At 44.6% G+C, this 17311-nt stretch overlaps 1 protein-coding gene and 1 non-coding gene across 3 annotated transcripts in view; one reads left to right on the top strand and one right to left on the bottom strand.

The window, feature by feature from the left end:
* The first annotated feature begins 106 nt into the window (after positions 1 to 106).
* On the top strand, positions 107 to 188 carry TRNAS-GCU. The gene has a single exon. It is a non-coding gene; the product is annotated as a tRNA-Ser (tRNA).
* Positions 189 to 239: 51 nt separating this feature from the next.
* Positions 240 to 17311, bottom strand: part of MCM3AP (minichromosome maintenance complex component 3 associated protein) — a 25555-nt gene continuing 8483 nt past the window's right edge. The window contains exons 10-28 of one of the 2 annotated variants that reach the window (XM_027666184.1): positions 15732 to 15892; positions 14274 to 14485; positions 13241 to 13431; positions 12463 to 12563; positions 11506 to 11637; positions 10841 to 10954; positions 10536 to 10688; positions 8899 to 9096; positions 8541 to 8609; positions 7791 to 7925; positions 7240 to 7393; positions 6522 to 6780; positions 6128 to 6225; positions 4633 to 5023; positions 4258 to 4515; positions 3469 to 3598; positions 2581 to 2775; positions 1842 to 1992; positions 240 to 1722 (exon numbers count right to left, since the gene is read on the bottom strand). In XM_027666184.1, coding sequence (XP_027521985.1) covers positions 1564 to 1722; positions 1842 to 1992; positions 2581 to 2775; positions 3469 to 3598; positions 4258 to 4515; positions 4633 to 5023; positions 6128 to 6225; positions 6522 to 6780; positions 7240 to 7393; positions 7791 to 7925; positions 8541 to 8609; positions 8899 to 9096; positions 10536 to 10688; positions 10841 to 10954; positions 11506 to 11637; positions 12463 to 12563; positions 13241 to 13431; positions 14274 to 14485; positions 15732 to 15892 — 3261 coding nt within the window. In that variant the 3' untranslated portion in view covers positions 240 to 1563. Of the gene's footprint in view, positions 1723 to 1841; positions 1993 to 2580; positions 2776 to 3468; positions 3599 to 4257; positions 4516 to 4632; positions 5024 to 6127; positions 6226 to 6521; positions 6781 to 7239; positions 7394 to 7790; positions 7926 to 8540; positions 8610 to 8898; positions 9097 to 10535; positions 10689 to 10840; positions 10955 to 11505; positions 11638 to 12462; positions 12564 to 13240; positions 13432 to 14240; positions 14486 to 15731; positions 15893 to 17311 lie in introns of both variants that reach the window. The other variant, XM_027666182.1, reaches the window with a different exon arrangement.

Below are 17311 nucleotides of genomic sequence, written 5' to 3'. Positions count from 1 at the left end.
CCGTGGTTGGTTTGTTTGTTTTTGTCGCATCCCGGCCTCCCCCTCTCGCTCCTCGCCAACATTTTGGGGCCACGCTCAGCCCCACCACCTTATAGGCACATAGTGGGACGAGGTGGCCGAGTGGTTAAGGCGATGGACTGCTAATCCATTGTGCTCTGCACGCGTGGGTTCGAATCCCACCCTCGTCGCACTTTTGCTGCCGCATAAGCTTTTGCAGAGGAACGAGGCAAAAGGGCACCTTTTCGAGCCACCAGAAATTTATTTGGTACAAAAACACATTGTGCAAGCCACGCCCCCGAAGCTCTTTTGGGTTTTGACAGCTAAATTCCAGGTGAACTAAGAATAACAAGAGCAGGGCCAAAAGCTTTCCTTCGCAAAGAACCAGCTGAACTTACACAACTCAGCCTGACAAAAGTGTGTGTAGCAGGAACAGCCTCAAAGCACCACCACCTCAGTTTACATTTCTTAGTTCAACTTAACACTGAGCTACTGTTGCTAATTTTGGGTTTAAGAGAAATCGTACAAATGAAATGCTTTTAAAAAAGCCTATACAATTACTTTTTTGGAAGGCAGCTGACTGTTTTGGACTACTGAGGACTTCAGAGGAAATTAGGAGTCAGACTGGGGTCTGGCAGGCAAGATAATCAGTGTTCACTGCAGTAATTTCTATTTCACCAGGCAGAAGGTTCTGTTTGAGAAAAATTTGCTGCTTTTGTAAAGGAAAAAAAAAGAAACAAAAAGATGAGCTGTATAGAAGTACTGCAGACATGAAATACATCTGCGTACTATTTACTGGGAATTAAACCAAAAGGTCTTAAACTTCCAAAGGTTTTTAAGTGCTGGAGAATGCAGGCAAACTGCTCTTCCAAAAAAAAAAATTAAAAAAAAGGAAAATTGTTTCTCCATAGCTGTTTACTGAATACTGAAGGAAGCATCCTGCTCTCCAGCATGACATGGAATCTGTGGAACAAGCAACTCACCTGGTTTTAAAGCTGTAAATATTGAGTAAAACTTGGACCCAGCAGCACAAAAATCCTTCTGGATTTGCACTGAGCAACATAAACTTGGCCAAGTGCTGCTCCAACTTGAGAATGCCAGTATTGGCATTCCTGGGAACAGAACGGGAACTTCAAACCACAATGCTGCTGCAAGGCAATTCCTGAAGGAAGCACAGAGCTGAGACAACATTTCAGGGACTGTGTCTACAGAGAGCAATCGCTCCAGTGTTCCCAGGGACCCTGTGCAGTTTCCCCCTGCTGAAGTTGTGTTTACCCACGATGAGAGCTGGGAGAAAGAAAAGTCACCACTGTCATGTAAGGCCTTCCAAGAAAAGCTTTTGACTTGTCTCCATGCCCATGGAGCAGAAAAGGAGGGAGCTGCAGACCAGCCGTGACACACTGACCCTGTGGAAGGCAGCCATGTGAGAAAGGCCCAGGCTCCACGGCTGCTCCATGTTCTTATTCCAGGAGAACATTTGCTTGCTCTGGAACATGCCCCACGAGCATATCTGTTCAGTCACCCAGACCTGGATTTCTTTCTTGAGTGTCCACATCTCAGCTCTGCTCAAATATCCACCATGTCCACCAGAGCAGAGAGGTGGAGCTCAGAGGCAGCTTCAGCCTCCTTGGTCGCCCTGAGGAGCTGCTGCAAGTGTTTCAGTCTGTCCGACAGCGCAGGGCTTCGCTCCATCTCCACAACCTTGTGTCCCTCTTGACTCCCAGCCTGGGCAGAAGAAAAAGAGATGAGACCAAAACTTTCTCCCAAGGTAATTCCCGCTAGAGGTTTTGCAACTACTGCACTCCTTGGAGCTTTAGCCAGTGTTCAGGACCCCCTCATCTTACCTCCTGAGCAGGTGGCATGGGACTCTTCACCAACGGGCAGGTGACGGCTGAGGTGGAGAGCAGCGACTGGGGGAGGTAGAGAGGAAGACCTAAGAGATCCCCAAGGGGCTCAGTGTCCTCAGTCAGGTATCGGTGCAGCTGTTCTTCAAACCTAGATGGGAAGATCAAGAGCATCAGTTAGATGGTAGCCTGGCTTTGTCCCTGTAACCAGTGTGTTAACTAAGAGTTCTGGGTTTAGAAGTGTCTGACCTCCACAGTCTGACACAGCCAACTGCTATTTCAAAAATCCACCACATAAAAGTGTGGTACAGAAAGCAGCTACACAGACTGCAGACACCCAACTGATGGGAAAGGCAGAAGAGACAAAAACCTCTTGGGCCAACCTCAAAAGCTTAGTTCTTCCCCTTTGTGATCTGCATTGCTACAAACTGACATCCCAGAGAGAACTTTATAGACATTTGTGACACAGTGGGACACACAGACCACTGTAATGCTTCAGTTGTGGTGGCATGATTGACCACAGAGTTTCCAACCATTCCTAAAAGTTCCAAGAATTTGTACCACCCCGGACTGTTCCTGTGATGCAAGTAGGAGATAGCAGGGAACTGCACTGATGTACTTGATGAAATCAGAGGAAACTGAAGACAGTCTGGGCTGTTTTCTAGCACTGTTCAAGTTAGAAATTGTTTATAACCCTAGGCTGAAGCTGCAAAGAAAAGATGCTGCTCTCGGAACTTACCTCCTGTTTTCTATTTTTTCCAGTTGCAGCTGTGCCAACAGATGCTCCTGGGCCAAGGACACGTCTCTGAATTCATCTGAGCTGGGAATGCTCACCTCCTGACCTGATAGCTTGCTCATGCCAGAGCCATACTGGCCTGGCATCATGGACATGCTGTAGGGTTTCTTAAAAGACTTGGGAGATTTTATCCTTGACCTGAAGAGAGGAGGAAAAAAACAACAAACAAAAGCACAGGAATTGGTATGAGCGTGTTGATTTTTCCCTATTAGCTTGAAGATTGGAAATAGCAGGGAGTGAGAAGTGATCATCTGGAGAAATAATGCTCTTGTGCCAGCATCCAACACACTACCACCTGTGCGTGGGATTAGAGAGGAACTAATCTGATAGGAGCCTAGGATTCACCTCAGACATCACCCACTATACAGCAGAACTGCAGCTAAGCTTCCAAAAGGGAAGAGAGTGGCTTCCCTCTGAATGAGGCTAGGGAAGTGAGCTAGACTCTGGAGATCTCAAATACCTTTATAATGCCACACAGCTCTAAGGTATCCTTCCCCCTCAACCTATCCAGCATTTTTTCAACATCGCAGTTTTCCCTCCATGCTTTAGACAAGTCAAACTCCAAAGCCCAGCAGCACTTTTGGTTCCAGTTCATTTCTCCTCTTATAGCACTTTGAGCACCCCCAAGCAACCCATTTCTCTGAGAGCTGAGTAACCTCATACAAATAAAATTTACCTACTGCCCTGTATCAGCACAGCCTTGTACATCATTTCAAAGAGATGTGCACAGGTACATTCTGGGAGGATGCCATATGCTGATTTTCAGCATTGTAGAGGTCCTAAACAACCTCCTTGGAATTCTCCATAAACAGCTGAATGCTACTCCCTCACCTCTCGTGGCCTCGTTGGATCTCCTCCTGCGTGCGCAGTCTGGCTTGATCCCACGAGAAAGGGAGAGTGTAGTTCTTTAAATGCTCCTTGAAGAAGTACACATGAATCTGACCATCTTTACTTACTGCTTCTGTGAATAAACCCAAGCCCAACATTTATCATTTCCACAGATTTTCTCCTTCAGAAGAAAAGCTCAGTACTAAAAAGGCAATTTGGGGAGAGTGTTCACTTACAAGTGGGTTTCAGTTGTAATCTGCTTGTAAAAAAGAGCCTTCTTTAACTCAACAGGTTATTGGCAGTCTGTAAAACCCTGCTTTCTCTTAGTTTTAAAAATTCTATTGCATCCAAGTTCAATGGATGAAGCAGTCATTTCACTAAAAGAGGCTCCCTACAGTTAAGCTAAAAAAACCCCACACACTTGAAATTGAAAGCAAACAGAATTTGAGACAAACTTCATGAATCCATGGAAGTGCTAATTAACCATGACAGTCTCACATCCCAGCTGACGTGGCTTCTGAGGGGCAATTCTTGGCCTTTGGTTAAAGCAAACTCATACACTGGGAGGGCAGGCCAAAAGACTCTAACCAGAGACACATTTGTAATCACAAGATCAAGTCAAGTCTTAACTAATACTAAACACACACTCCAAGGAGAAGACAGATGTGCAGAACCACAGCAAGACAACAGTTCCCTCCCTGCTACATCTCACTTGCTGCCATGCATAAAGGTACCAATGGCAAGTTATTAAATACTATCATAGAAGTATCATCCATGTTATAGGAGCAATACCTGGAGCAATAGGCAGTTTGGGCGGTTTCCAGTCTCTCAGTTTATGATCAATGCAGACCGCCAAGATACAATCCCAAGGGATCTCATCAACAGAAGGTCCATCTTTATCAGAGTTCCCCATTGTTCGTTTTTTCCACTTTTGGTAAGTTTTGGTCAGCAGATTCTCCACTTGAGACTGGATCAGTGGTTGAGTGTGTGAAGAACTTGCAATCTGGGAGACATACTGAAAAATCATGTGGCAAACAGGACGCCAAGGAGCTGCCAAACAAACCAACCAAAGTAAACTGCAAGAATCTGTGACAGAACCAACACAGCACAGGCACACCTTGGAGAACCATGTGCTGCCAAGAAGATATTACAGTGTGAAGTACCTACCACCTAACGGAGGCAGATCTAGGTATGGGATCTGGAAGGACAGCACAGCCTTCTTCAGCCAGGCCAGGTGATCTGGCATGTTCCACTGCAGGTGGGGTAACAGCTTGTTACCCCCCGGTTCTGAAAACTCTGTCACAGGCCAAGACAAGTCACAAAGATGCTCCGAGGATGCTACATCTGAGAGAAACTGCAGCACACTGTTGTAGAGCTCTATGATGACCCCGGGCTCCTGGGATGGCAGGCCAGCCAAACGCCTCTCCTTCCAGTCGTGGTAGAAGCGCTTGCCAAATTCACCATCAATCCCATCCTCAATGTACTCCTGAAGTGTCTTACTGCAGAGCTCAAGGGAGTCAGGACACCGGGAAACCAACCAGCCCACAGCCACAGAGATCTATGACACACAAAACAGGGGTGGTTGGAAACTGCTTTGCAGTGATCAGGACACAAAGGATTCAATCCAGCAACCCTAAGTTTGACATAACACTATCCAAGACAGTGTGCAGCAAAATGCAAATAAATCAGCTATCATCATCTCAACGTTTGCAACAACAGTTCTCCAACTAGGTGGTCATAAACTAAATTTCCATGCAGCAGGCTCAGGAAGACACAGAAAAGAGGTTGGTCACATGAGGTACAGGTGTGCAGTGGAATTCCCTGCTGCAGGACACTGGGAATGTGGAAAACTTATCCAGGAAAAATTGGACAGACTCACAGAAATTAGAAGACCATGGTGACTATACCCAGAGAAGCCATGTCTGATCCTGGCAGTCCTTGAACTGCAGAGATGTACATTGTGAGGGTTTGTGGGGGAGCATCACTCTGGGTTTGTCAGACAGAGATCTGTACAATCCTTCTTCATATACAGAACATGACAGGATGTCATGAGAGGCATCTCTCAGTCCCATCCACCAAGATGGGATAATACTGGGTGATATCACAGAAGCCAGAAGAGCTACAAAGTGTCCTCCGCATTTTAGGACTTCGAGCTTAAGGATAAAAGGTTTACCTACCACCAGCACTCATCTGGTGGGCAGCAACACAGGCAGGGCAGACAAGAGTGGACTTAGGTAAATCCATGAATTTTGGTCTCAGAGCAGTTTTCAGTACTACACAGAATAAATTATCTTTTTTGGTAGCAAGTGCCACAGATCTCTGGTCCGTGAAAACAGAACAGTCACGAACAGTGGAAAAGTACCAGAAATATTCACATTTCATAATAGTTCTGGCTAATGTTGGAATCACTACTGACAAGCAAGCACCCCACTCCAGCAGAGTCAGGTGTGTGGAAAAACGGTTAAGAGAGCTTTTCGAACAAAAACTACATTACATAAAATCCAATGGAAAAAATATCCCATTACACGAGACTCAGCTGAAATTTAAGTTCCTGAGAATATAATAATATACATATTATATAATTATATATTTATATTATATAATATATATTTTATAATATATATAATAATATAATAAGCATGTTATCTCTTGCTGTTCTTACCCTTTTTGTGCCTTCTAAGTCACTGACAGAAACTGGGAGCTCCACAATGGTGTAGTCCGAAATAAGCTGGGCTGAAATCAAGTCCTGCAGCATCAAACCTTAAAAAATAAGAAAACTCACCATTTACACAGAAGAAGAACACACTCACAGCATCACTCCTCTCCTCCATCTCTGCCCACAGACTCTCAAGATCAAATACTGTGTGTGAAGGAAAACTTGGAGCCAAAACTGATGAGCTCTTAAGGCCTTAGGATTTCTAGCAAAGCTCTGAGAAGTGCTGTACTTCACAGCCTCTCCCTTTACTGGATAACTGAGATGCTGCACCAGCCACAACAGTTCTACTTAGGGCAGCCTTAAACACTCACATTTTTAAGACAAAGAAACAATTACATACCATCTTCTACTTCTTTCTCCGTGGCCTCCTCTTCCTGACTGGGGACTAGAACCACCAAAGGAACTATGGGGTGGAAAGGTTTGGCCTGAAGCAACTGTTTCAGCTGCAGCAAAGCTGAAAGCCAATATACATCATCTTCTGCAACATCTTCACTCTTAACTCGGGGGGGCAGAAGAAGAACAAGGCCACTGGTCCCAAGCAAGTCTTTTTGTGTCTCGGCCATGTCAAGCTCCGAGTCAGAGAGCGCACCCTGTGCCACCTAGACAAGCAACAAAGATGACAACAGGGATGTAGCTGAACGGAGCTACGTAGTACCAAAACCTGCAGTGTATTATCATCACCACTCAGCTTTGACATCCATTACCAGGAGCTCTACAAAACCTAAGACAAAGAGTTCTTACCAGACCAACATGGACATCTCTGGGAGATGCTGGTGAGCACAAAAGTGCCCTTCAGCACCTGATTTGGGACCAGGAATTGATGATTAGGGTTCTACTACTGCAGATGGTTGGAAACAAGGAAAAAAAAAAATCCATCTTTTTTTTCAGGCCTTTGAACTCGGTGATCCTTGTGAGTCCCTTCCAACTCAGAATATTCTGTAACAACCCCATCCTTCCCAGTATGATCTCCCTCCATCTGACAGGACACAAGATCCACTGGAAAAGAGTCCACCATGCTTTTATTGTCTCTTAGGTATCATGAAACTGTTCTCACCTACCTTAATACACACACTGACTTCAATGCTTTTGTTCCCCTGCATGCCAGGAGAGCTAAATAACGTCAGTGTTCGAATTCTGCCTTCTGGATGTGAAGTGTTTTTCTTACACATTTTGTCTCCCATAAACTTGGCTTTCAACCAATCCATCAGTATCCTATCAAAGAAAAAAAAAGTGGGCTTTTGAGAGTTTTGTTGTCAAAAATGGCATTTTAGGGTTTTAAGTATCAGCACCTCTAAGACACCACAATCTATCATAATCCTTTGTATTTAGGTTATGGTAAATAACCTTAATAAAGAGCTGTGAACTGTCCTGAAATTATCATATCAAAGTTTTGCTTTCAATATGAGCAAAAAGAATTAAACAATGTTAGATAATGCAGATTACTGTAATAAATTCTTTAGTGTGCTCTGGAGAAAAATGAAATAAACTGGAAATTTGACATGGTACAGGTAAAAATACACCAAGGACTGTGTACTACTTCTCCTCTTCTACCTAAACAGAAGTCTGCTCTGTTTGAGAAAGGGACCCAAAAATCAACCCTTCTACTTACCTGTTGGGATCGTCCTTGGCATATTCATCATCACTTGGCAAAACTAAGAGCACCTTCCAAAAAACATGTTCTTGTTGAACTGGAATATGTTCAGTGATTAATGATACAAGATCCAGGGGAGTCCAAGCTAAACCACTTAAAGAGAGACAGAAACTGGTGAAAAAACCCACCTCAGTGCTCCTTTCCCACCTGAGGTGTCTGAACATTGAACAAGTTCCAATACTGTAACCAGATTCCTTCAGGAATTGCAGCTGCTAAATCTGTTACATGAGCCTTACTTTAAAGATTTCAGGATCACACGTGTAGTGCTTCACTTCCACACTGATCCAATGCACACCCACGCCACTAACAGCTTGTTTATTCCTCTCCCCCCGTACTTCATCCCAAGCCCCATCGCACCCAGGTACAAAATCACCCCCTATAATATCCATCAGATCCTTAAAGTTATACCCCAAAGGATCAGATGGCCTAACACCTTCACTAACTTAGTTTTAGTGGAAGGTGTCCCTGCCCATGGGCAGGAGGGGGGGGGTCAGAACTAATGAAATGATCTTTAAGGTCCTTTCCAATCCAAACCATTCTGTGGTTCTATGATCCTCCTGTTTCCCTTACTTCCAAAATACTCCCAGAAGCAAGGTTGCAAGTGGACATCCAGGCATGACTGGCCATACCTTACTGCCATTTTTGAGATCTCTGACATTTCTGTTACAGCTTGCTTTGAACGAAAATAAGAACCAAACCCCAGCGTACCTTACCAACTGCTGGTAGAAGTGCTGAACTTTCATTTCATGCACTGTCTTGTTTCTCAGCCAGTTCAATCTGGAAAAAAAGTTATATTTTTTGTTATAAAAAAGGTATTTTAACCAAATCTAAGAAACACTGAGGCCTGAGAAATACTACAGAGGCTTCAGAAAGTTGCTGTTAATAAAACTATTTATTTGGATTTTCAGTCTTTGTCATGGCATTTGTGCAGAAAGAATCTTTTGGGGGCTATTTAAGAACAGACAGTTCTGCAAAACCACTTGCATTCACAATGGAAGAATTTTTGGTAATTTATCTTCCAAAAATCTACCAGATTGCCAACTGGTGCCACTAGAAGTATCCTTACCTTGTGCAAGAGATTCCCAGCTTTCCTCCATTCCCCAGGTTTACAAATCTCTTGCACAAGTTCTCCATGGCTATAGGCCACTCTGCACTGGGAGACAGTGCTTTCAGTTGATGTTTTGAATCCATGCCACAGGGAGCAGCTGGAAATGCCCTCATTTGACGTTTCAACTTTGTTCGAGCTGCCACTGCTTCCCTCCACCTTTGGAAGAGAAGAGATAAATAGGTCACATTAATAAACTCCTCTGTAGACCTCTGTCACCAGATATTTGTACACTGAACACCACAACAACCACAAAACACTGAGCACATATCCAGAAAAATGAGTGTCAAACAAAGAATGTAAGGATAAACTATTACAAGTTTCTAGACAGAATGAAGCTGAAATCTCCTACCAAGTTCATTACTTGACTCCCACAGGGTATGCTCCCCTACCCATGTACAGCTGAGTAATTTGGCAGAGGCTGGTAATAAGACTAAGGTCTACCCTTATCACCGAGACAAGACAGCAAAAACTGTCTCAAAAAGAACACAACCAGACAGCTGCAGTTCCATCTCTATTAACAGTTCCTCAGCAATGCACTTTCTGAGCCCTTTCTAATAACTAATGGTGTGAAACAAGGCTGCATTCTCGCTCCAACCCTATTCACAATCTTTTTCAGCAGGATGCTCCAAAGGGCCACAGTAGACCTCTATGATCAGGATGGTACCTACATTCGATACCGTACTCATGGAAGCCTATTCAACCTAAGGTGACTGAAGGCCCACACTAAGACCTTAAACCATCTTGTCCAGGAGCTGCTTTATGCTGATGACGCCGCCCTTGTCACTCACACAGAAGCAGCTCTGCAGTGCTTTAACATCCTGCTATGCAGACGCTGCTGAGCTCTTTGGGCTGGAAATCAGCTTAAAGAAGACAGAAGTTCTCTATCAGCCTGCACCTCAGGAAGTCTTCCATCATCCCCATATCACCATTGGTAAATCAGAGCTCAAATCAGTTCAGCACTTTAATTACCTAGGTAGCCTCATCTCCTCGGATGGTAAGATTGACGGAGAGATAGACAACAGCTTAGCAAAGGCATACAGTGCTTTTGGAAAGCTTCATAAAAGAGTTTGGCAAAATAAACACCTGAAGAAAAGTACCAAGATCAGTGTTTACAGAACCATAGTGCTGTCTACTCTCTTATATGGATCTGAATCATGGGTCACCTACTGCCACCACCTGTGTCTCCTAGAACGCTTCCATCAAAGCTGCCTCCGCACAATCCTAAACATCCACTGGCCAGATTATGTGACCAATACATCTGTTCTAGAACAAGCAGCAATCACAAGTATTGAGGCCATGTTGCTGAGAACACAGCTGTGCTGGGCAGGGCACGTCTCAAGGAGAGGAGAAAAGGCAACACAGAAAGAATCGTGCCTTGCAGAATATACCATCTAAGGAGTCTTTCTGCTGTGCCTTTTGCAATTGGACATGCCTGTCTCGGTATTGGCCTCTTTAGCCACCGACGCACTTGCAACAAATGTGGGTAGAGCCCTTCCCAAATCTTCGTCCGTGAAGCCCAGCCATGATGATGATGATTAACGGCTCTTCACCAATGCTCCCAAGGAAAGCAGTTATGTCCCAGGATGGTAACTCACCGTTTTAAGTATTTGCAGAAACACTGGAGCTCCTGAAGGGTTTCCTTGGCAATCTGGAAAATCTCATCCTCCAGAGAGAGCTCCATGAAGTGACCACACACCTCCTCTGAGCACCGGGCAATACGGGCTTGCCGGTCTCTTTCTAAGGCACATCTAGTTCCAAATAAAACAAACAAAGACCTCTAGTGAAGTGAAGACCTGCAGCAAATGCCAGTTCAATTGGCTGAGGTGCAAACAGGGAAGACCATGACATTTAGGAAACCTTTGGGAAAGCAAACCACAGCACACAGCATGTTGTACCATACCTTAACTCATTGGTTGAAGCTTCTTCAACACTCTCCTTTATTACTTCTTCCATTAATTCCATACCCAGCAACTGGCTCAACTGCTTTATTAACTGCTCTCTTTCCTGCTTTTGCCTGGAAGGACAGAGAAAAGACTTACACAAGTGAAAAAACTTACACTGGCAAACCTGGCACTACACACAGTGTCAAACAGCTAATTTCCCTAAAACTGAGTTCCCACTAGCTGATTTGTAAAGATAAACAGCCTTGCATAGGGCCAGGTTTTCCTCAAAAATATTGATGACAGTGGGGTTATTTGAGGGAAGTATCTACCCATGAGCAACCTGATCTAGCGAGTGGCATCCTTGCCCATGGCAGGGAGTTGGAAAAGTTCCTGCACACAGCAGGGCCAGGAAGCACATCCCTTTCTTGAAGCTCTGGGTGAATAAAAGTTCCTAAGATTCCCACCCCGTCTTTTCACAGTGGCTCTGTGAGGTCACCAAAATGCTAACTAGCAGATCACCTGAGAATCAACACCTTCTACATGATCTCAGGGGAGTTCAAGGTGAGACAGTTCTGCCGATGTGGCAGAAAGACACAGGGGCTTGAGCACAGGTACAAGGACTCAGGTTGGCACCAGTTGTCCATGCGTTGTCCAAGGGTGTCCCCAGCCCACCATGCCTCACCTCTCTTCCTCCACTCTGCGCCGTTCCTCCTGGACACGCTGCCTCTCCACAGTAAGCATGCTTCCAGTCACTTGTCTGAGGATCTCCTCCATCACTTCAGTCACGAGTTCCTCCACAGTGGCCTCCGAGGTGCTGTGCAGAAACAGTAAAATCTTTTTTCAAAGTCAGGAAGTTTTCATTCAAAGCCTCAGGTCTGTGCTTTTCTCACCCACACCTTGCTCTTTGTGGAGGGCTGACTCCAGCCACTAGCTAAGCACCCACACTGCTACTGGCTCACTCCCCTTCCCACACTAGGACAGGGAAGAAAGTAAGGAAATAAAAAGGAAACCCACAGATGGAGATGAAAATACTGCAATAGGGAAAGGGAAAACCCCCACAAAGCAAAGCAAAGCAAAGGCAGGCAGCCACCACTTCCCACCTCAGAGCAATGCTCAGACAGTCTCTAATCAATGTCCACCCTGAAAGCCAGTAACCCCCACCTTCTTCCTCTAACCCAGTTTTATTGCCAATTATGACATCCCATGAAATAGACTTTAGCCAATCTGTTCCAGTTCAGCAATAACCAAAACACTAGTGGAATAATAATTGTTTGGGTCACATCCCACATCTACAACTCTACCAACTGCCCTGGAGAAAAAACATTTATCTGAAGTAAAGCAGCCAGATCTGGACTTGCTTCTCTTGTCGCCCCTTTGGACACCTTCCCTTCCACAACACAGGTTTCTTTGCAAGGCAAGACTTCCAGAGGTTTGGGTGAGCCTTCCCTTAGGCTACCTGGCATGTGACAGTGGCAGACATCCAAAGAAAGGTCTGCCTTCCCCTCAACAGCCTCAGTAACACCACCTCCGCTACAGACCTTGCAGTGCTCAGTTTTACAATCTTCACACATGGGGATGCTAAGGCAGGTGGCGGCTTTGGTGACACAGTCCAGGAGAACCAGAAAAAAATGCTCTTTACCAGATGGCAGCAGCCACGTAAGCTGCTCCTGCTCTGCCCACTTCTCTGCACTCTCCTTTGAGGACGTCATGCACCAGCCCATCCACCACTTCGGCGATGTCCTGAAATAAAGCACAGGAAACAGCTGAAGCAAAGGTGCAGTCCTTACCACAGTGGCCTGGGTGTAAACTTAGAGTAAGGTTCTCTAGCCTTGGTTAGCTGACTGTAATTCACAGCACCACCTGTATTTCTGCTTACAAACTGAGCCAACTTAACCAAACACAACAGCCTGGAAATTTTAGACTAAGAAATTTTAGACTATCTAAAAGGTTAGTAACAGCCCAGAAACAAAAGTAGTTTTCTGTACTAAGTTCAGGCAAGTCGAGTTAGGAAATCATAACTAAAAAGAGAGAATATTGAGAGAGATTCCTATTTTCTTACTGTAGACTGTCTCTCATTCTAGCTGATTTAATTCCAAATGAGCAGGTCTAACCCCTGAAACGTGGCCACATTTAGGTACAATACGGCAGCTGTGCTGTACAAAGTAATGAAACACCCTGAGATTGTTTCAGCATTAGAACAAACATGTGTGGTAGCATGAAAAACAGCACAGGTACACGGGGTACACGTTCAAGATCCAACATTATTGGTCATGTACTCATAAGAAGGAACTTTGTCATGTCTCACTTGAAATACATGCACATTCCAGAAAACTAAAAAACTCTGAGAACTCTGTTACCTTTTATTACATTTCACAGACCTTTCCCAAATATTTCATGATGGATTTACGTTTCCCTACCGTGTCTGTGTAGCCAGGCTGAGGCTTTGAAGGGAGAAGCTCAGGTTGAGCAGCAGCTTGGGAGATGGGCTGTGCAGGAGGCAGCCCTGGCACAAGCTGACGAGGGAACAGTGAGGGCAGAAGATGAGTCTGGGGCTGGATTCTTACTGCTGCAGCCTCTAAATCCACACCTCTGCTTTCCACTCTTCCTTCTTGGGAGGGGAGAGGAGAAAAATTAAGGAAAAGAGGTCAGTCACAAACAGAAGCAAAACTGTTATCTTCAAAAGTTGACTTGTTTGATGAAACTCATCAGGCCATATAATAAGACTGTAACAGAAGCTTGTCACCTTAAAGTTAAAAACATAATTATATCATAGAAACTAATTTCTATTTATGAATATTTTATACAAAACATTCAAAAATTTCACTGCATATTACCTCCAGTACAAAGCACATATATTTCCAACAAAACAACTGTTTCAAGTCAAGTACACCTCACCCCTACACACAATATCTGTATTTTCAGCAAGGACAGAAAAGCATACACTCAGCTAACATGAAAACCAACATGATTGGGATACAGTGGGAACAAACAGCTGCAAATAAAAAATGTGCAAACTGCAAAGGGAAGCTGGTGTTCTGGAGTAGGCAAATATCTCATTTTTTCACCTACATTGGCAAAATTTGGCTCAATTCCCATAGTGTGTTTCCTGAACTGGGAAATACATTTTATTGGTCAGGTTGTTCTTGGCTTTTACAGATACATAAAAACAGCTGAGCAATCTGGTCTAGTGGAGGGTGCTCCTGCCATGTCGAGGGGTGGGGGGGTTGGAACTAGATAAGCTTTAAGGTCCCTTCCAACCCAAACCATTCTGTGATTGCGATTATGATTTATATTTTAACGTTTTTGTTACATTCAGATTTCCAGGCAATTTCAAATCCTATCAGCCAAGTTTCTCCTCACAGAGCTGACTCAGCAGCATGTACCTGAGCAATACCTAAAATGCATGTTTGCTCTCACCTGTTGTTTCCATGCTGGGTTTTTGGCTATTACCAGCTTGATCCACAGAGGTGCTTCCACCGATGTACTTGTTCTGTCCGTTGAAGCTGGACACAGGCATGTGGTGGGGTACTGAGGGCAAAGGCCCCCCGTTCACAACCTCCCCAACTGAGACAGTGAGCTTCTGGCTGACAAATACAGACTTCTGAGGTTTGGGTAACCCATCGGGCTCAAGGAAAGCGGAGCGATTCAGCTCCACGTAACCCCTTGGGAAAAACAAAAATAACTGCCAGGAGTACATCCTCAAAGCTCCAGCAACCTACAGGTTTTCAGTTTGAAAATATATTGCTTCAAAAGAGAACGCTGACAGGAAATAGACCACTAATGGGGTTTTTTTCCTTCTCCAGTCTCTTGAGATTCCAGGTTTGGACAATCACACAATGTATGGATTTCCATGGCAGACCTGTGAACCGCTGGTTTCCAACATCCGCTAAAAACTAGCCTGCAATGTTCAGCTTCATCCCACCCTACAGGAATCACCATAATGCCAGTCTCCCAAGAAGCAGAACTGTCTTCTCATTTCTAATAGAGCTGCAGTTTACAACAATTCAACTGCAAAACAAGAACTTAGACCAATTTTTTTTTCCTACTGGCTTATCTTCTAGGGAAGAAGTCCTTGGAGCCCAATGGAGACTGAGCTCAACATGCAGTTTTTCCTTTGGGGAAAACATTTTTCTCTTGTTTTTACCACCCTCCACAAGGCTGAAGGAATTTTGATCCTTGAAACTCCTTGTCATCTTATCAAGCCAAGGAAAATAAAGAAGCCAGTGCCAGGAGTACCAAAAAGAGTTGTGGGAAGTCTTCTCTCCTATGAAGACAGACTAAGGGAGTTTGGATTGTGCAGCCCAGAGGAGAGAAGACTCTCCAGGGAGACCTGCCTAAAGGGGCTCTGAGAGAGCTGGAGAGGGACTTTGGACAAGGGCAGTGCCAGGACAAGGGGGAATGGCTTCCTACTGTCAGAGGGTAGGGTAAGATGGGATATTGGGAAGAAATTCTTCCCTGTGAGGGTGGTGAGGCCCCAGCACAGGTTGCCCAGAGAAGCTGTGGTTGCCCCACCCCTGGAAGTGTCCAAGGTCAGGTTGGACGGGGTTTGGAGCGACCTAGTCCAATGGAAGGTGTCCCTGCCCGTGGCAGGGGGTTGGAATGAGATGAGAGCTTTAAGGTCCCTCTCACCTCCAACCCTTCTGGGATTCTATGAAGTAGCTACAGGGATACCAACCCCTTTTCTTGAGGGAAAGATGCAAAATTAAAGAACTTTTCATAGTTACAGCAATAAAAACTATATTAAAGTTTGCACCCATCAGTATTCCAGTGCTTTGCCTAGAGAGCTCAGCCTCTACTCTTCGCCTGTTCCTTTTTTTTGGATCCAAACTTCAGGAGCAACTCCCCTACATTTAGCCCTTTGCCTGACATCAGTCTGAGCCCCCCAGGGATCATTTTCCTCACACTTACCCATCTGATACACTCAGGCCATAATAACTTATAAAATCAGATGCCTCCTCACAATCTTTGAACAGCAGCATGCGGACCAGGTGGTCCAAGGGAAACGCTGTACATCTTTGGGTGCTCACAGTGTAGGCAATATTAAGGGATTTGAGACCATCTTTACGAATCTGGGGGAAGAGAAAAGGAAAAGCCACATAACTACCAAGAAAAAACCCAAAATGCAATATAAAGCGTACAATAAACACAAAAATCACGTTTAAATACATCGATACTTTGTCATCAAATACCCACACCAACAACTACTCAGATTTAACTTTCTTCTTAAATTCTATGCACTTAGCTTTCCAGTTTCTGTTCCTCTGTCATGACACTCATTTTTGAGCGTAACCCTTTGTGAATCTTGTGCTGAAAAAACACCTTGCAAGGGCTTCTGATAGCGCAGGTTCGTATTTGCTCTGCAAGATTCCCAGGTCTGTTTCTCTGCTTCCCAATTATTATTTTCAGGGGAAATACATTTTGTGGTGCGCTGTTGGGAACTAGGCGAACTACCATCAGACCTTTGTGATGCAGTCATCATCACTTTGTATAAGAAGAAAGGAATTAAATCAGATTGCTCAAATTACCGTGGTATTACTCTGCTCTCCATTGCTGGCAAAATCCTGGCAAGAATACTCTTGAACAGACTAATATCTGCTATAGCAGAAGGAATTCTACCTGAAAGTCAGTGTGGTTTCAGAGCCAACAGGAGCACCACAGATATGGTATTTGTTTTCAGACAATTGTAGGGAACAGAACAAAGGTCTCTATGTAACCTTTGTTGACCTCACCAAGGCTTTCGATACTGTGAGCAGAAAAGGTCTATGGCAGATTTTGGAACGTTTAGGTTGTCCCCCCAAGTTCCTTAAAATGATCATCTCACTCCATGAGGATCAGCACAGCCAAGTCAGATATGGCAATGCACTTTGAGCCCTTTCTAATAAAGAATATAGCATGAAACAAGGTTGCGTTCTCGCTCCAACCCTATTCACAATCTTTTTCAGCAGGATGCTCCAAAGGGCCACAGTAGACCTCTATGATCAGGATGGTACCTACATTCGATACCGTACTCATGGAAGCCTATTCAACCTAAGGTGACTGAAGGCCCGCACCAAGACCTTAAACCATCTTGTCCAGGAGCTGCTTTATGCTGATGACGCCGCCCTTGTCGCCCACACAGAAGCAGCTCTGCAGTGCTTTAACATCCTGCTATGCAGACGCTGCTGAGCTCTTTGGGCTGGAAATCAGCTTAAAGAAGACAGAAGTTCTCTATCAACCTGCACCTTAGGAAGTCTTCCATCATCCCCATATCACCATTGGTAAATCAGAGCTCAAATCAGTTCAGCACTTTAATTACCTAGGTAGCCTCATCTCCTCGGATGGTAAGATTGACGGAGAGATAGACAACAGCTTAGCAAAGGCATACAGTGCTTTTGGAAAACTCCATAAAAGAGTTTGGTGAAATAAACACCCGAAGAAAAGTACCAAGATCAGTGTTTACAGAACCATAGTGCTGTCTACTCTCTTATATGGATCTGAATCATGGGTCA

Source organism: Corapipo altera, unplaced genomic scaffold (genome assembly GCF_003945725.1).
Source record: "Corapipo altera isolate COAL_440 unplaced genomic scaffold, ASM394572v1 81, whole genome shotgun sequence".
Classification (NCBI taxonomy): Eukaryota; Metazoa; Chordata; class Aves; order Passeriformes; family Pipridae; genus Corapipo; species Corapipo altera.
The sequence above is the reverse complement of the archived record's forward strand: the minus strand, read 5'-3'. Positions and strand labels throughout refer to the sequence as shown.